General features: G+C 41.2%; 1 protein-coding gene across 1 annotated transcript; it reads right to left on the bottom strand.

Annotated features, from left to right (window-relative positions):
- Positions 1-3,048: 3,048 nt before the first annotated feature.
- Positions 3,049-4,053, bottom strand: MAGEB16 (MAGE family member B16). Its single transcript, XM_047075774.1, has one exon. The coding sequence runs from the start codon at positions 4,051-4,053 to the stop codon at positions 3,049-3,051; it is 1,005 nt and encodes a 334-aa protein (XP_046931730.1).
- Positions 4,054-20,792: the final 16,739 nt, after the last annotated feature.

Raw genomic sequence — 20,792 nt, 5'->3', positions numbered from 1 at the left:
AGAGTATACTCACTGGATCATCTGGAAATCATTTTGAGAATGTGATAAAGACACCAGGTCTAAATATTATTGTCAAAATGATCTTTTACTGGAACGGGATATTGCTAAGTCAGGGAAAGGGCAAATGATTCTGGGCTATTCAACTGGGACCAGGATGTCAATGTCAGAGGAGGATGCAATGAAGATCTGGTCAACAGATTTAGGTTCAAATTTGGATAAAAGAATACACTGGAGAACACTGAGGAGAAGGGCATTGTCATGCACATGCAGGAGAGGAAAAATAATTTATCTTTTACCCTCCAGGTACTTGACTAAGAAGCCTCCTGTAATAAAAAGAGATTAAAAGAAGAAAAACCAAATTTAATTACATACATAGGTATGTATGGGAGCCCTACAAAGATGTGAGACTAAAAGAAGAAACCAAAGCAGGAAGCTTTTAGACAAACACTAATTCTGTGAAGAATTGATAGGGCAGAGGGGTTCGGGCTAGGGGAAGTAAATGGTGAAGAATTAACAAGATTTATTTATATAGCCTTCTTGGCTCCCAATTCCCTATCTCTGGTGATAAAGTTGCCTTCTATCCTCCTGGTACAGGGAGGGCATCTTTCACATGGGAGATTTCTCTCCTTCTTTTAGGGGGATAAAGGGGAGTTGTAATGTCCCTCCTGCACCGGCTGTTTCTCAGGTACCTTTAATTGAAAATAACCAATATGCCCCAGTGGCATATTCTGGGGTGACATATTCTGAACCCCTACACACAAACAAGGTGGAACTGGACAAAAATTCTAGCCCCTGGGCAGCCAGATCTGAAGAAACCCTGGGGTTAAGGGCAGCAGGACCCTAGGTAAGTGAAGCCTACAGACAATTCCCAAATTGCATTTGATTATCATTTTTCACCTTTGTTCTTGACATGTGTGTTTAGTACTTGAGATTCAAAGTCCTTTTTATCCTAACAGGCAATATGGAATAGTGAGAAGAGAAATAAATCTAGAGATAGAGTATGAGCCTCAGGCAGGAGGAGTGGAAGCAAGTGGGCTCCAGAAGAACGCAGACCACAACTCTAGCCTCAGTTCTGTCACATACCAGACCTGTGCACTTGGGCACATTCCCAAGCATTGTAAATCTTAGGTTCTTCATCTGAAGAGTCTGATAAGCCTTGTCATATGGAACTGTCTGAAAGAATTCAATATATATGTAAGGCACCTGTTATAGTGTCTGACATAACTTAGGTCTTTAATCAATGACAGTTATTACTGCAATTATTTTAACCACAGATCCCATCAACCTCACCTAAGTGATTTTTTAAAAATATAGTTTGTTTCAAAAAACATGAAGTACTACAGGGCATGGAATATCAGATCAACCAAAATGCTACTTAGCAAGTAAACCTCAGTAAATATATCCCCTCGGATGTTGTGTTCTTTAATAATAGAATTTCTTCTCCATCTGGATGCAACTCAAAATTCCTAGAATTTGTGACAAGGACCAAGTACTTGCCTCCCTAGCTTCTGTTCCATTCAAATCACTCCTATTCTCATTAATTTCACAGTCATAAAAATATAAGCATTTCTTAGACTATGCAAAATTACACTGAAAATAACTTAAAGTATGCCTTAAATGGAGTAGTCTCAGGCTCTCCCAGGCCAGGGCAACAAAAGCCAACCCAATGGTTTCCTGGTATCTTATCTCAATGAAGTATCAGTTATCTCTCAAAACTCTTCGAAGACTATGTGTATAAAAATTAGTTTGTGGGGGTGTTTGGGTGGCTCACTCATTTGAGAGTCCAGCTCTTGGTTTAGCTCAAGTCATGATCTTGAGGTTTATGAGATCATAAAGGCTCTGTGTCAGGCTCTGCACTGACAGCATGGAGCTTACCTGGGTTTCATTCTCTCCCTTTCTCTCTGCCACTCCCCATCCCACACCCCCCCCCCCAATAAATAAATAAACATTTAAAAAAGTGTTTAAAAACTTCATTTGTGAATTATGTTCAATGGCACAGGGACAATATCACAGAACAACTTGTATTCCTGCCCCAATGGAGATTTATGTCTTTTTTAACCATTACCCAAAGTAAATAAAAGAACAGTTTTGCAATCAGGATTTGTGAGTCTCAATTCAGTGACAAACTCTCTGAAGCTCTAATATCTGATCACCACCCCCTGCAGGCTCAGCTTGCCTACATCCAAATTTAAGTTAAAAATTAACACTCACTATAGGAATTCCAGGTTCCCAAATCCCCAAATTTACTTTCTCCAGGGCACTAACATTTTACAGTCTCAAATGGAACACCTTCACTCACATACTAACTCCTTCTTTTACTTGCCCCTTAGATATGAGAAGATATCCCACCATAATTATAGGATTGCTGATCCTATAGATAAAAATTAAAAGGGCAGGTCGTAGGTCTTGTTAATGCTAGAATCTCCAAGACCACCATAGTGATTTCCAAAAGCAAATGTTCAGTTAAGGTTTGGGGAATAAAAGAAACAAACAGGGGGTCTAATATATTGACATTTATTTTTATATATCCATAAACAAGTTCAGCATATTAAAGAATATATAATCTAATTTTATTAAAAAAATATAAAAGGCAAAAGGGGGCCACAGATTGACAATTTTTTTTTCCATTTATTGAACTCAACCACCTTAAAACTGATCACTCTCAGATTTGCAGTAAATACCTACTGCAGTTCCAAGTTATCTTTTCCAAGTAATTATTTAAGATGGTTTCACAGTTAGTTTAATAAAATAACAAAACTCACACTATATTAAACCTCATCATAGCATTAAATTTGTGACCTATACTTTCATAAACCTGGAGATTTTGACTAATTGAATCTATATCAAAAGAAACACTATTTAAACAAATGCATAAGTTTAAAAAATAATTTTCAAGTTACACAATATAGGAACACATAGACATATCAACTATTGCTTTCACCTCATCACAGACCTAAATTCTATGAACACTAACTGACCTTCTCAAAGACAAAGTGAAGAACCTGCCTCAGGCTTCACTAGGGGCAAGAGAAGTGACTGGACTTGGCACTAGAAACTTGCAGTGGCCACAGAAGTAGAGATAGCCATGGCTGACATTCTGGCTCGGGTTCTCTCTTCTTCTTCTTCCAAAGCCTCCTCATACTGAGATGGGAAAGAACTCGGGTCAGTCCCATGAACCTTGGCCAGAAACTCCAGGACTTTCATCTTGGTGGTTTCAGCGTGGGCTCTTGAGCCCCAGAGGAATTCAAATTGTGCGGGATCACTGTTGGCCACCTGGCGGTATTCCAGGTACTTTCCCTTCACGAAATCTTGGGTGATGAGCTTCCTGGGGTCCCCAAAGAGGGAGTGCTTCCTTCCGGGATATATCCCCGTCAACTTCAGAACTTCCCAGACTTCCTTTTCACTGGCACTGTTGCCCTTCATGAAGATCACACCCAGGATAAGTATCAGGACACCCGTCTTGGGTATGCCCTCTTTACCATGCAGCACCCCATCATAGGTGAGGCCCAATTTGATGAAGAAGGCATAGCAGTGGTTGATGGGATCCACTTCTTTCACATCAAGGCCGAAGACCATCTCCATGCGCTCAGAGGCTTTCAGGAAGACCTCAGCGAAGTGCTCTTCGTACCCTTTGATGACGATCTTCATATCTGCCTTTGTCATGAGCTCTTTCTTTAGATACTTGAACAGCATGAAATCCACCAACAAAGCCACCATCTTATCTAGAGCATCTACGGGCACATTCTTGGCATCTGGCCCAGCCTCTGAGGTGCTATCCTCCTCTTCTTGGCTATCGGAGCCCTCATTCAGCTCACTTGTTGAGGTGGTTGCAATGGCAATGGAAGAGGAGCAGAAACTCTGAGGATTCTCAGGGTTGCTGGGTATACCAACACCAGGAGCCTCCTTCGAAGTGCCAGGAATTAGAGGATGGGAGGAGAGACAGGTCTCCTCCAGAGCCTTGGAGTCGTCTGCATCCTCCAGGCCCTGGGTCACACTGTGGGCCGGAAGGCATCGATCACATGAGTATTGTGGACTCTTCTGGGGCAGAGGCATGATATCTCTTGTGGATGGCAGTAGGCAGGAGTGTGGACAAAAAGGTGGGCAATGGGGAATCGCCACCTAAGAGGAAGAAGGCAGATGTGAGTAGCCTCAGCTGCTAAACTCAACTGGGGTGGCACTGATTAAGAGCTGTCTCCAATGGACTTCTCATGACAACACTGCTATAGGGCCTCACAGGTTTCCTGACTCCTGGTTGCTGTGTCCCAGAAGGGCATGAAGGAGGAAGTCTTAATGCTCCGGAGGATGCAGCTAGCAAACCCAAGCTGAGAATTCTCAGGGATCACACTAGGCAGGTGTGGTTGGCTCTACAGAGCCATTTCTGTTCTGAGGGTGCTCCCATCAATCCTCACTCAAGTTCATTACCTTGGCATTCAACAGGGCCTGACTCATCTCCCCATGCTACTATGAGGCGGTGCCCCTAAGACCAAAGTCACATCTCCTAAGACCAGGAACCCTGGAGGTACCTCCTCCAGAAAGCCTACCTGGGGTTTCCCAGGGCTGACAACAGGAGCTAGATTCTGTGGATGCTATTTGTACTGGTGTCAGTGCCCACCTCAACCCCCCCCCCCCCCCCCCCCAGTTTTCACTCCGTTGCCCTGCTTTGAATCCAGGCAAATCCTGGGATCTCTTCATTTCCTGAACTAGCACTGCCCCCTGAGACCAAAGGCTTCGCCTCAAGATGGGGAAGAGGTAATTAGTGGTTACGACTACCATAGAGCCTTGCCCATAGCCTCTCAGCACTGAACAGGGCCAGGCTAGGCTTGTCTTCCCCATTCTCTTGTGGTCAGCAGTTCCTCAGTATGCACTCAAAGTACTTGCCTTGGCTACCGGTAGGGCCTCAGGCAGGACCAGTCTGCCAAGTGATGTTAATCACTCATGATACAAGAGTGCTTTATTTTCCTGAGTCACCCCAAGAAGTTTAGGGAGGATGCCATGTATCCACCTTTATTGGGTTTTTCCTGGAGTAATAGGAGAAGCTAGGCATTCTAGGGGTCCTTCTGTTCTCAGGTGAGTAAGCCCTTTGGACCTCATTCAGGACGCTTGCTGTGACTGTTGGCAAGCCCTGGGATCCTTCCTTTGCAGACCTCGTGTAACGTGGGCACGTAGGCCAAGGACCTCAACCGCCTGAAATGCCCAGGAAGGAAGAGAATACACAATTTAGCATGGGATACTTGCCCAGTTATCCTGATCCAATAAAGGTACGGGGACTCCTCGGTGATCCTATGTTCTGGGCTGGATTGTTTTCGCTCTTTACTGTGAGTTTCTATACAAATTCCTGCATTGTCTGGTCACTCTATCCACTGCTAATCTGAACCCACCCCCTGCAGACCAAGACTGCCACCTCCCTAGGACCACAGTGTATAACCTGTAGTGCTAAGGATTCTGACAGGGGCGCCTGGGTGGCTCAGTCAGTTAAGCATCTGACTCTCGATTTCGGCTCAGGTCATGATCTCACGGTTTGTGGGTTCAAGCCCCACATCAGGCTCCATGCTGGCAGTGAGGAGCCTGCTTGGGATTCTCTCTCTCTCTCTCTCTCTCTCTCTCTCTCTCCCGCTCTCTCTCTGCCCCTCTTGTGCTCTCTCAAAATAAATAAAATAAACTTAAAAAAAAAGAGATTTCTGACCATTTTTGTCTGGGGCTTTTCAGGAAACAAGTATAGGCATAGGGCAGATATCATGGGGTCCCCTCTGCATTCAAGTGGATGGTCAAGTGTTTGCTCAATCACGATCTATATCTTGAATCTTGACAGTGTATAAGACTCTTGCCCTGGGAGGAATTAGGGGCCCATCACATCCAATTTTGCAGGTGTGACAAAGGGACAGTTCTGTAGCTATCAGTCTGTTCTGACGTGGGTGTCTCCATCAGTCTCACTTAGGGTGCTTTCTTCGACTACTGGTAGGGCCCGGGATCTGATATCACTTCCCCAGATGAACTTTCATCACCCTCAGTTCACTACCCAGGAAATGAGGGAATGTCTCAGCATGAGCGTTCTGCCCAGAACTTCCCACAGCTGTCACGGGAACTAAGTAGGGTTATGATAGGTTCCAGTCTTCTGGGATGGGTAGTTCTCTCAGCCCTCACTCAGGGTCTTTACTGTGGCTAATGGTTGGGCCTCAGACAGAACGTGTCTGATTCCTAATGCCACTCTTGCTCCCCGAAGGCCTGTTCTCCCTTAGACAAGTGAGAAGGCATGAAAAGTCTCATCTAGTCACCATAGCCAGGCTTACCAGTATTCACAGTAGGGGCTAGACACTCTGGGACCAGTATGTTCTGTGGTGGGCAGGCCCCTCAAACCTCTTTCAGGAAACTCACTTTAACCCATTGACAATAAAAGCCCTCACATTCCAGTGAACGCCATGGAGGAGTGATTGGGTGTCTCCTCTGGCTATCACTGCTCAGAATCTCCCAAGGGTTCCCTGTGATCTGTGCAACTACACTCGTATGTGGCGAGTTTGCCCTTCAAATATGGCTCAATGACCTCTGCCAGGGCCTGGAACTCCTGCTGACTTAACAAATCCTTTAACCTCCTGAGCCCCAGAGGAGGAAAGGAAAAGTCGCCTCCGCCCACCATCCCTTCCCTGCGCCTCTCAGGGCTGACAACAGGGGAAGGGCTCCGTGGACCTCCTCCCCCATCAGTTGGTCGAGCCCGCAATCCTCACATGCGCTAGGCAACCTGAATACTGCTTGGTGTTATTACCACTGCCATCTATCACCTGACGCTCCACCTTCCAATCGAGGCCCCACAAGTCTGAGACACCCAGAAAGGAAGTGAGGAGCCACCCCATCCACCGGCATCAAGAGCTGACAACACAGGCTTGACGCCGTGCCACAACGGCTACCCGGGATCAGTGGAAGCATGAGAACTCACGCGGGGTCCTCACCGGGACTCCTGCCTTTGCCGACGTGACACCAACTACCTCAGACTAAGCTCTCACCTCCCTCAGACTCTGGAGGCAGAAGTCAGCCACACTTCCCATCGCCCCTGCCTGAAGTCTGTCAGGGCTGACAGACGGGCTGAGGCTTGGTGAGCCCGCCGCTGTCTGGGGTGAGTGGTCCCCTCAGCACTCACTCGGGAGCCTCTTCTGGACTAGCAGTAAGTCAAGGGACTCTTAGCCCCCCCACAGAAAGCTTTCACCTCAAACAGATCCAAAATGGAAGTGCATGGTAGATCAGCCTGACAGACTGGTCTGGCGCCTCCCTGGGTTGGACTGGGGCTCTCATCTAATGGGTCCCCTCATTTCTGTGGCAGGAGGTCCCCTCAGTCCTCATTTGGAATCTTACTTGCTGCCGAGGCGCAACCGGGACTCTTTCGGCGGCTGACTTGGTTCCACCGGCCTAAGATGGAATCCCGCACAGCCGAAAGCTCTGTGGGAGGAAGTCAGGGGGTGGGACATCCGGTTACGCCTGCGGGGCTGGGCGTAGAGGGGGAGGGCGTAGGGAGGGCGTGGAGGGGCATGGGAGGCGTGGCCAACAGCAGGGGCAGGGCTCTGTGCACAGAGCTGTTTCACAGTGGAGATTGTTGTACGTCCTTACGGGTCACGTTGTCTTCCTGCTGACTGGTGTCAGCCCTGGAATCAGTCCTCTCTTGTTCCCCGCTGATTCCTCTCATGACGATGTCCTTACTTTCTTAGAGCCTTTGAGAGGAACTGAGGAAATGCCACAGATGGTGGATATTTAGAGCTCAAATATGGCACTGGCCCATGTGTGTGACCTCCCTTTATTCTTTGCTGTTTGTCTCCTCTGACGTCACTCAAAAATTTTTTAAAAGGGGCGCCTGGGTGGCTCAGTCGGTTGAGCGTCCGACTTCGGCTCAGGTCACGATCTCACGGTCCGTGAGTTCGAGCCCTGCGTCAGGCTCTGGGCTGATGGCTCAGAGCCTGGAGCCTGCTTCCGATTCTGTGTCTCCTTCTCTCTCTGCCCCTCCCCCATTCATGTTCTGCCTCTCTCTGTCTCAAAAATAAATAAAAATGTTAAAAAAAATTAAAAAAAATTTTTTTTAAATATTTTTTATTGAATAAATTTGAAATACATAACATTGTGGAAACTAAATGTGTACTGTGCATTAATTTGGTATATTTACATGTCGGAAAATGCTGTTCTCGTGTTACTGGTTACATTGCATAAGAAGGGTATTTTGGTGTCTGCATTATATTGTGCATTAGATTTCTATGTCTTATTTATTCCCGGTTGCAACTTTATACCCTTATTCAATATCAGTGTTACCTCTCCTTCCCCCATCCCTTGGTAACCACCATTTTACTCTGTTTTTTACTGGTTTGACCCTTTTAGATTCTATATATAAGTGGTGTCATATAGTTTTTGTCTTTCTCACTTATCTCAGGATAATGTGCTCAAGTTCCATCCATGTTTTTACAAATGACAAGATATCTTCCTTTCTCATGGCTGAATAATATTCCATCATATATATTTTTATCCATTCATCCCTTAATGTACATTTGCATGTTTCCACATTCTTCTGTCTTCATTCATGGAGTTCTCCTCATGGCTTCTTTCTCTTTTATTAATGCTTCTTAGAAAATGTCATATCCCAGCAAACTCTTTATAAGGTTTCTTACTGAAACCCTTGCAGAGCTTGGATTGAGTCATGTCCTACCCTTAATGGGAAATGGGATAATTGGAGTGTAATACAGGCAGGGACCAGGGCAGGTGGTGGGCTGTCTCAGAAACATCACATGATCTATTCCTTTTCTTCACCAGTCAGATTTATTTTTTTACATAAATTGTATTCTGAATACTTAATTTATGCATGGAAAGGACTGTGATGAATGATTTCGAAAGCTGCTGATTTTTTGAGGTCATATGAAGTTACATATGCAAGTGATCATATTTTCACTGAATACTATCTCTCTGTGCATTTTTCCTACTTCTTGTCATTTTTCTATGCTTTTTGTTTTCAGGATGTCTTTAGACTAGTTTCAGTTTGTATTTGTTGATAAAATACCCAGTTTCTAATGAACTCCTTTGTAATTTACACTTTGCTAAAAGATAGCATTTTCACTTGAGTATTTGATTTTTAAGGTACATTTTAAATACATTTACAATAAGTCATTTTTCACAGAAATTCTCAAGCATACAGTATAGTGCACAAAACAGTACAATGTACCCTGTTTATATGACACGCAGCATAACAATCACCAATAATTTTAAGCAGAAGCTTGATCAGATTAGTGTTTTGTTGGTTTTTGTTGTTGTTTTCTGTTTTTTTAATCAAAATGTTTGTTCTTAGGGAGGACCACACCACAGGTGATGGTTTAGACTTCCATTAGTGTACTGTCTGTGTATCTTACTTTTTGGTAATCCTGGGACTCTGCTAATTATGACTGTTACCCATTTCCTGTTATGGACTGTAGAATTATAATTCTCTCATTCTCCCATTTTTAAAAAAGTAATTACTTGAAATTCTCCTTTAGGTAGAAATATTTCCTTGTCTGCCCTTTGTTTATCCTGATATATTTTTATAGCATATTTCTAGTGTTCACTTATAATATTTAAATCACCTCTGCACCTATATTTTACAGAATATTATTTAACAAATACCACTTTCTCTTTCTTTATTTTGAAATTGATAATATTTATAAAATCATCTGTCATAAATATCTTTTTTAAGAACTAGCATTTTTCAGGGCACCTGGATGGCTCAGTCAATTAAGCATCCAACTATTGATTTCAGCGCAGGTCATAGTCTCACAGTTTGTGAGTTTGAGCACCACGCTGGGCTCTGTGCTGTCTCCCTCTCTCTCTCTCTCTCTCTCCCCCTCCCCTGCTCACTCTATCTTTCTGTCTGGGATTCTCTGTCTCCCTCTCTCTCTCCCCCTCCCCTGCTCACTGTCTGTCTCTCTCTCTCAAAAGAAATAAACAAGCATTAAAAAAAAAATAATTGGCATTTTTCAGTTACCTGTACTGTGTCTTCTGATTCATTGGTTTTATATTTATCTCCATTATTTCTTACCTTTTCTTTGAACGTGAAGTTCAATTCTTTCTCTAGCATTTTGAAATATTTTGATATTTAATATGTGTCCTTTAAAAAAAAATCTGTTTAAGGCTATAATATCCCTGAATATCACCTGATCTGCTTCAGGCAATTGGTTCTGTGGAACATATAACTTATAATTTAAACATTTTTACATTGTGAGGTGCCTGAGTGGCTCATTCAGTGAAGCGTCTGATCTTGATTTTGGCCCAGGTCATGATCTCACGGTTGAGCCCCAAGGCAGGCTCTGTGCTGGGCATGGAGCCTGCTTGAGATTCTCTCTTTTTCCCCCTGGAGAACCTGCCCCAGGTACTCTACCTACATCAAATCTCTGGTGATGAGCTTCATGGGCTCCCTCCAAGTTAACTACTTCCTCCCAGCATATATCCTTACTATGTTCAAGAACTCTAAGTGAGGCACCTGGGTGGTTCAGTCAGTTAAGCCTTCGACTTTGGCTCAGGTCATGATCTTGCAGTTCCCGAGTTCAAGTTCAAGACCCATGTTGGGCTCTCTGTTGTCAGGATGGAGCCTGCTTCAGATCTTCTGTCCCTTTTTTTCTCTGACCCTCCCCTGCTTGCACATGTGCTTTCTCTGTCAAAAATAAGTAAAACATTAAAAAAAGAAAAAAGATTTCCGAGATCTCTTCCTCAGTGGCACAATTTCCAGTCATGAAGATTACACCCAGGAATGGGATCAGGAGTGCAATCTCATGCAACCCCCTCCAACATTCACTCTCCCTTTGCTGGTAATACCCAACTTGGTGTCAAGGGCACAAGAGTGGCTTCTAGGGCCTACTTCTGTCACATTAATGCGAAAGATCAGCTGCATGTTCTTAGACATCCTCGTGAAGTCTTCAGGGTACTGGTGCTTGTACTTTGTGTTGACAATTTTTAGCATGTCTGCTTTTGTAAAGAGCCTTTCATCTTATACTTGTACAGCAGGAAGTGGACCATCAACTACACTCTTCTTTCTTGTTAGAAGCCTTCAGTGTGAGCTCTTAATTGAGTGTGACCTCAGAGGTGCTTAGTCTTTCCTCATCTTGGCTCTTGGCACCTTCATCTCATTTTATACATGAAACACTTGCAAGAGCAGTGGTAACACACGTGGCTTTCTGAGGTTCCTGGGGGAATACCAGCAGCAGGGAAGCTCTGGGGAATATCCCCCAAATTGAAAGGTGGGGGGGGGTTTCACTTTGAGTCTTGTGTTTCTCATAAGCACATTGCTTATTCCTGTGACTTCAAGGCATGGTGACACTGGTCAAGGGCATCAGGCAGAAGTGCAGGCAGGTGAACAGGTAATGCCAGCCCACAGGAGGTGTGAGGATGAGAGGGTGTGTTCATCTTCAGAAGGGAAATACTTCCCTGGCTGTAATAAGGACCTCTTCTGAAGGTTTCTTTGAACTTGCTTTTCTAGGAACCCACAGGGATGTCTTCTGTGTTCTTGATCAGCCTGTCCCCTGAGAACTCTGATGTAGTGGATTGAAATATTTGTGTGCCCCCAAAAGATGTTTAAGCCCTATCCTCCAGTACCTACAAATGTGACTATATCTGGAAATAGGATCTTTGCAAATGTAACGAGGTCATACTGCAATAGGGTGGGCCATAAGTATATGGATTGGTATCTTTATAAGAAAAAGGAGAGTGAAATTTGGATACACGTAAGAGACACAGAAAAGACACACAAATGGAAGAAGGCCATGTGAGGGCAGAGGTGGACATTGGAGAGATGCATTCACAAGCCAGGAATGCCAAGAAATGCTAACAAACCACCAGCAGTGAGAAGAGAAGCATGGAACAGTTTCTCTCTCAGAGCCTGCAAAAGGAACCAACACTGCCAACAACTTGATTTCAGATCTCGAGCCCAAATAACTGATGGAATAAATTGCTGGTTATTTTAGCCACCAAACTGTAGTAATTTGTTATGGTAGTTCTGGAAGCTAATACACCGATGAGGGAAGTGAGCCTTAGGGGTGAGGTTTTCCATCACTGTCTGAGGTGTACTGGGGTGGCAGCAGGGGCTGGAAGTGGGACACCCTCTGCTCTGGAGTGGGTTGTCCTCTTAATTCACATTCAGGATTATCATATCAACTACTAACCAGGCTCAGGTCCCCTCCCTCTACTGCTCAAAATTTGACTATTTATGTATTTTTAAAGTTTATTTATTTTTGAGAGAGAGAGAGAGAGAGAGACAGAGTGTGAGCAGGGGAGGGGCAGAGAAAGAGGGAGACACAGAATCCATAGCCGGCTCCAGGCTCTGAGCTGTCAGCAAAGAGCCTGACCTGGGGCTCAAACTCACCAACCACAAGATCATGACCTGAGCTGAAGTCGGATGCTCAACTTACTGAGGCACCCAGGTGTTCCTAAAATTTGACGCTTTAAACCAAGCTACTTAATTCCCTGGGGCCTCAGCTACCATCCTTACCATGGGGTACCTGGTGTTGACTGTTCTGTGAGGCCCTCTTCATTCTGGAACACTTTGAGTCAGAACTCAGAAAGGGTCCTCACCTTTTCTCCAGATAGGATCTGGGACTACTTGCTCCCTTTGGTGACCAATGGCTACACCTTCAGACCAAGGATCTCATGCCCTTAGACCTGATATAAGGAAGTGAATAGGACCTCAGACTGACAGTCTGGCTCAGGGTCTCCAAGAGCTGACCAAATAAATGGTAATATAATAATTTTGTGTTATTTTAAGCCACTAAATTTGTGGTAACTTGTTACTGCAGCAATAAAAAAAAACCTATTATGCTAATCAAAAGACAACTGGATTAAGTATATTAATATCAGACAAACAAAGTCTTCAGAACAAAGAAAATGATTAGTGACAAAGGAGACTATTACATAATAAAAGGATTGATCCACCAAGAAAATATAACAATCTTGATATGTATACCCACACAGAAGAGCTTCAAAAACATGATAAAATCTGAGAGAACTGAATGGGCTTTTAGATAAATCCACATTTATAGCTGGGGATTTAAACACCTCTATGGGATCAACAGTAGTAATAGAATGGAACTCATCAAAGATTTAGAGGATAAAAATATAAGATAAAGGTATAGAACTAAACAGTACCATAATCCAACAGGATATAATTAATGTTTATAGAACACAACTCAACACATCAGAACACATGTTGTTTTCAAGCACACATAGAATATTCAACAAGTTATACCACATGTTGAGTAAATAAAAAAACTCAATAAAGGTAAAAGAATGTATTTATTGTTAACATAAGTAACAAACAGTTGATATTCACAACAAAGAAGGACCTAAAAATCATTTCAGAAAAAGACAATCGCATAGCAAAAAAAAAAAGTCTAACAACATGAATAATCATTTACCAGAGAAGTAAATGAGTGAATGGTTAGAAAGCCTGATAAGAGGTGTTCATAAGGAATATTGTTGGTGGTGAATAAATTGATAGAAACATTTCTTAGATCCATTTGCCAGTAACACGTTCATTTGAATATGCAATTTCCTCTGACATATTGAATCCACTTTTGGGTATGTATCCTAATTACATGTTTGCAAAAAGAGAAATGTAATAGAATGCTCTTAGCAACACTCTTTGTGATACCAGAAAACTTGAAAGCAAAGTCCGTGTCTTTCAGATTAAGAATGTGCTAAATTATATAATGGAGTATTAAATATAAGTAAATGAATTAATTGAAAATCCTAGTGTCAATATGGATGATGGCTGTAACTTAATATTGACATAGAAGTCAAACTCCAGAAAAATAGAGTTCAGAAATATTCAAATACTGTGTATTATTTATGGACACCTCCATATATAAAAGCATAAAAATATAATGGGAATATTTAACACATAATTCAGGAAAATACTTTTCTCTGAAAAGGTGACCAGGGGAGAGGGTATAATTGTGGAGAGGTACAGAGGGTACGTAAACAATATTGATGGGGTGCCTGGGTGGCTCAGTTATTTAAGTATCTGACTCTTGATTTCAGCTCAGGTCATGATCTCACGGCTGTGAGATGGAGCCCCGTTTTGGGCTCCGTGGTGAGTGTGGAGCCTGCTTGGGATTCTCTCTCTCTCTCCCTCTCTCTCTCTCTCTCTCTCTCTCTCTCTCTGCCCCTCCCCCACTCACATGCACTCACACACTCTCTCTCTCAAAATAAATAAATAAACTTAAAAAAACAATATTGGCAATGTTTTATTTCTTCATTTTAGTGTTGGTTATATAGGTGCTTAATATTCTGTGTATGTATTTGTGTCACATATTTAATAATAAATTAAAATAAAAGAGCAAATTCACCAAAATGCAAAATTTATGCTATTAAACTAATGAAAATTAAATACATTTAAAAATAAAGTATGCATAAGAATCCCAGGAAATAGACATATTTACTTACATATGAGCATTACATATGGCCCTTCCATGGTCAGTAAACCTCAAATGATTTACCAAATAAGCACTAAAGATGACAAATACCCTTATTAAATAATATAAGGGTGATAGAAGAACAGCAGTGTCAGTACCAGAAGGGTTGACGAATTTCATAACCATTTAATGGTCTTTAACCAGCGATGAATTTTAGAACACATATGAATTCAATTCTTTTTACCTGCTCAGAAAACCAGATTGGTAAAAAGTACTTTATCTAACTATCTCTTTGGTCTTTATATATTAGGCTGTATTTTTTTAAGTTGATTTATTTAAGTAATCTATATACCCAATGTGGGACTCAAACTCACAGCCCTGAGATTAAGGGTGGCATGTTCTACTGAATGAGCCAGCCAGGCACCCCAAGCTATATTTGTTTTTTAACTATAATCTGTATTACTTATACCAGATCAAATGTGGGAATTATAAGATTGGGGTCAGGCTTAAATTATATTTAAAATACCCAAGTATCCATTTGTAATAATTTTCTTCATTTGTCTTTAGGCTGTGGTTGTTTTCTTCAGTGGATGCTCCTTGCTAAAGGGCATATGTCTGGTCAAATCTGAATATCTATGGTCAGAAGTATATCCAATCTGAGTTAAATCTGAGGGGAAAAAATGCTCACCTACCTCCTTATCATCAATCAAATCCCAGAAGAAAACACCTTTTAAAAAAAAGCCCACATTGGGGCGCCTGGGTGGCGCAGTCGGTTAAGCGTCCGACTTCAGCCAGGTCACGATCTCGCGGTCCGTGAGTTCGAGCCCCGCGTCAGGCTCTGGGCTGATGGCTCAGAGCCTGGAGCCTGTTTCCGGTTCTGTGTCTCCCTCTCTCTCTGCCCCTCCCCCGTTCATGCTCTGTCTATCTCTGTCCCAAAAATAAATAAACGTTGAAAAAAAAAATTAAAAAAAAAAAAAAAAAAGCCCACATCAATTTTCTAGGTACATTAGTAGTTATGTTTCCTATTTATTGATTATAAAACATAACTTTTATAATAGGAGTTAACTTGTATGTCATCACAGAACCACCAGGCTTGTTGTCAGGACTTTGAAAACCTGAGGTCTATTCTCTCCACTTCAATTAGGATTAAAAAGTGAAAAGTGTTAAGGAACAACAAAAAGCAGAATTCCATAAACCTAGTAGTCTATTCCAGTATTTAAAAATTCTCATTATGAAGAAATTATTCTTTATAACCACACTCTCTGATGGTTCAATTCAAGATCACCTTTTTCAAAGTGAACAAATATTTATCTTTATCTTTTTTTCCATTATAAATGTAATAACTGCAAATTTGAAACTGGAAATTTGAAATGTGCAGCCAAGTATAAAGAAAAATACAAACTCCCATCAGATAAACACAGCTACATTAACACATTGGTTAATTTCTCTCTGATCTTTTTATATGTACATGTCGGTGTTTATTATACATTTGTGTATATATATATATATATATATATACATATATACATGTGTAATATATGTAAATACACATTTAAAACACATGTATATATGTATATATACACATGACATGCTATATACACACCTTAATATCTATTACTTAACATTTACTACAGACCAGGTATTAAATAAATTTTTTTTTCCACGTTTTTATTTATTTTTGGGACAGAGAGAGACAGAGCATGAACGGGGGAGGAGCAGAGAGAGAGGGAGACACAGAATCGGAAACAGGCTCCAGGCTCTGAGCCATCGGCCCAGAGCCTGACGTGGGGCTCGAACTCAAGGACCGCGAGATCGTGACCTGGCTGAAGTCGGACGCTTAACCGACTGCGCCACCCAGGCGCCCCCAGACCAGGTATTAAAAATAAGCACTTTATGTATATTTTCATATTTAATCCTCATTAGAAACTTATGCCTCCTCATGTTTAAAACAAATTGAAGCAGAGAAGCTTTAAGGAAATCTCCTAGTAACAGCTGTTAAGTTACTAAGTGTTGGAGAAGAGGTTCAGAACGGTACTCTGATTAGCCTGCCTGTTATACAATAGACATGTGACTGTCACATAAATGCACACGTATAGAGGCACACACCTGAATATATCCCAGAAAACTTGGCATTACTTTAAAAAAACTGTTGACTTAACTACCTGTAGAAAGTCCTGAAAGGTCCATGGTCCTGGACATGTAATTTATGGAAACAAAACTTAATCTTAAGTTTTTTGCAGAGGTGGTTTACAAAAATAGATCACTTATGTGAACCTAGCAGACTAATTGCCACCAAGTGTATCATGGATGTAGAGGGAAAGGTATCCAGAGCTGAGAATGAAGCCATGAACTGGGGACATGCAATGGGGACTCATAACAATGGGAATCCATAAACATAACAAATGTTAACTACATGGAGGTATATGATAAATGCCATACAAATGGAAAATGTCTGAGCTTTTAAATTACAGAGAATGAATTAGATTTTGTATTTCTAATTACAAAATAAATAATAAATTATTTGCACCATTTGGTTAACCTAATAGATTCTTCTTTGCATATTTCTAGTTTCCAAAGATCCTGATGATTTAAATAGTCTAAGTCATCCATCACATAATAAACATTACCAGTCAACCTCATGTACTTCATAAAAACATTTTTCTTTCTTAATGATCATTGGGAGGGATATGGAGACACTCTAATCATTAAAGCCCATTCATTTAAACTCAATCTCAGGGTTCTAATTGTCTGCAGGATATTGAGTCCTTATCAACATTACTTCAGAATTAATGCAGAAATTGAAAACTTGTTATTCCTGACCTTTGCTATCATTAACATCTGGATACTATTGCATCACAAAGTGTCCATTTATGTAGGACATCTAATTTTTTATTTTAGTGTCAACTAAATTTACCCACTGTTGCTTTACCTTTACTTTAGATTTTTTAAGGAAGCTCTAGGGTATGAGAACTTTAATTATATTTTAGGAGAGAATATAATTTGGTTAGAAAAATGTAATTAATATGATGGATCATGGAAACAGAGACGCATCACAGCAGATCAAATTAGTCATTTCTTTTCTAGGGCCTCCTCTTTCTTTAACAACCCATCTCCAAGTCTCTTTTATAGCTCTACTGCACTCTTAAAGTTTTTCTTAGATCCTTGATTCACCAATTGTCCTCTAATCTCCTCCAACTACTATCAGCCCATCAAATTTTATAGCAATTAGTCTATTAACTAATTTACATTATGACACAGGATACATTAGCCAGATTTCTTACCACTGCAATTATTTGATCACAACATTTCACTGAGATTTTAGTGATTATCATTGCCCTCCTCCAATTAACTGATGGTTGCTTCCCCTGCCATTATTTGTCCTTGATTTGGAGTGAGATTCTATCCCAGTCCTCATAACTCTTTGGATTATAGTTGATAGGGTTTAGGGCAGGTCACCGAAGAATATGCCACTTTGGCATATTGATTATTTTGAATTCAAGTTACCTGACAAACACCAGTGCAAAAAGAACATTCTGACCTTCCTTTGTCCCCCTGAGAGCAGGAAATGAATCCCGAATGTGAAAGGCACCTTCTCTTCACCAGGAGGTAGAGAGACATCCTTATCACCTAAGATAGGGAATTCGGAGCTGAGAAGACTGTATAAACCATCTCTGCTTGGATTCTTCACTAGTGAATACCCAAACCTACATTTCTTTGTTTTGTTAATTCCTCGAAAATTTATTTATTTGTCTAAAAAGTATAAAAAGCTGCCTGCTTTCATCCCTTCTTAGGTCTCCTATCAATGAGATCATATCATATCATATCAATTACTAATTAATTTTTTGTCCTGTTAATCTGTCATTTGTCCATTTAATTATTAGAAGAGCCAAAAGAACTCAAGAGGGGTAGGAGGGATAATTTACCTCTCCCTTACAAAGCTAATAAGTTCTTTGGTGATTGAAATATTTGCTAAATAATTTTCTCTCTACCTTTCCAGTTTCCTGGGTGAGACCTACCACCTCCCACCCCCATAATAAAAAACAAAGTAACAGGAATAAAATAAACAAAAGTTTACTAACATGTATACCTCCTATATACGAGGGAAAGACCCAGGAAAACTGAGTAACTCCCCAAGTGACCCATCACCACCTTAAATACCATCTTCAGCTTAAGACAAAAGAAAGATGCTGAGTTTGAGGGCAATTCATGGAAAGGTGCAAAGAGGACAGATTTGATGCACAAAGGTTGCCTTGCCATGCATATAAATCTCTCACATGGAAAAGGTATTTGTGGTAATAGTGGTTCTCCTTTTTTTTTTTTTTTAAATGTTTATTTATTTCAAGAGAAAGAGAAAGAGAGCACGGGTGTAGGAGGGACAGAAAGGGAGATACACAGTATCCGAAGCAGGCTCCAGGCTCTGAACTGTCAGCACAGAGCCCGACGCAGGATTCGAACTCACAAACCACAAGATCATGACCTGAGCTTAATCGTCTTAGGCACCCAGGTGCCCCAATAGCGGTCTTTTTGGTAAGGACCCATTTCTGATATAAATATCCTTTATAAATGTAGGTTTTCCTTACAAAGAAGTAACTTCTCTGTTCAGAACTTCTCCTATGTCTACAGTTTCTCAAAGCTATCAGCTCAGATTAATCCTTACGTCAAAGAGGCATATTTTGGAGCAGCATATTCTGCTCCCCTTCAAAAGCATCATTGGACTTTCAAGTGTTTTCAATGTTGTTGTTGCCATGATGAAAACTTTCAAATTCTGTTCACATTGCTCCTCTAGAACATTTCTTTCTTTGATTTCAATCATTTCTCTTTTTCCTTACATGAACATAATCTATTTTTCCAGTTATGGACTATGCCAAGCACTGGTTGATGGACTTTGTAACTGAGCAGAGAAGCAACTGTATTTATTGGAATATGTCACTGAATGATTTTACAACTGGATGCCATGCTATAGCTTTGTAATTGATGGATTAAGAAACTTCTTTAGTGTTCCAGTTCATACATGTGTATGCACGCAAATGTATGCATGAGTCCACATCTGCGTGCACATGTACGTATGACTGGTGTACATACATAGCAGAGAAGAGGAAGGGGGCCAGTACACATCATGCACAAGGAAAAGCATGTAAGCTTATTTTATCAATTAATTTTAGGACTAAATTATCCTCACTAATTTCTGACCACTATACTAACTCACTTATCACAGAGCCAAGAAAAATATTACAGCTCCAATATAAGAAGTTCTCAATGATACTAAGCCTACACACTTGCTCCATGTAACTAAACTGTTATTTCTATCATGGCCCTACATATGCTATTTCTTGCAGAGTGCCTTATTCATTTATTTAACATTTAAAAATCTTTAAAATTTTATGCAAAAAAATAAAAATAAAAAATAAAATAAAAAATAAAATTTTATGCAAAATACACATACTAGGTTTTCTTTTTAAACCATTTATCTGAACCAATCATTCCATTAACTGTAGCCTAAGCACATACATTGGATTTCCTTGTTGACTGTTCATTTGCATTTGTATGCTGTCATAGGCAGAATTGTAAGAATGGCCCCCCAAGATTCCAGCCCCCTAGCTGTTAAATCAAACCCTGATCTATGTCCTGCTAGGAAGAGATTTCACAGAGGTAATTAAAAGTTCCAAATCAGGGACGCCTGGGTGGCGCAGTCGGTTAAGCGTCCGACTTCAGCCAGGTCACGATCTCGCGGTCTGGGAGTTCGAGCCCCGCGTCAGGCTCTGGGCTGATGGCTCGGAGCCTGGAGCCTGTTTCCGATTCTGTGTCTCCCTCTCTCTCTGCTCCTCCCCCGTTCATGCTCTGTCTCTCTCTGTCCCAAAAATAAATAAACGTTGAAATTAAAAATTAAAAAAAAAAAAAAAGTTCCAAATCAGTTTACCTTAAATTATGGAGATTACCTGGGTGGGCCTGACTCAATCAGGTGAGAAGCTAAACAGCTGAGTTTCTCTGGATGTGCAGAAGTCAGAGGGATCTGCTCCTGCTGGCCTAAAGGAAGAAGGAATAAGGTACCATTGAAACCATGCCCTATATACTTAATGAAGTTTAAAATGTCACCAGCAAAACCCTCATTGACCCCTTTACTCTTCACAGGAATGTTCACCTTATCTTTTAGAGGCAAACAACAAGAAGACCTCTGGCCAGCCTAGACCAGTTTGAGCTTGGCAACCTGCTCACACCTGCACAGATGGACCATGGAATGCCAGACACCTACCTCTACCTCATTATAAAGTTAAAATCCCTGCCCAAGGAGGAGCATAAACTTCACTAACATAATATATAATGCATGTATAGGGATGTTTCGTAAGTATACATGTGCAACCTTTATACCCACCTCTACATGCAATGATAAAACTCCCCTTT

This window comes from Lynx rufus, unplaced genomic scaffold (assembly GCF_022079265.1).
Source record: "Lynx rufus isolate CCGP_SWC_20201006 ecotype Redwood Valley unplaced genomic scaffold, mLynRuf1.p SCAF_14, whole genome shotgun sequence".
NCBI classification, from domain to species: domain Eukaryota; kingdom Metazoa; phylum Chordata; class Mammalia; order Carnivora; family Felidae; genus Lynx; species Lynx rufus.
This window is presented reverse-complemented; position numbering and strand designations above follow the sequence as displayed.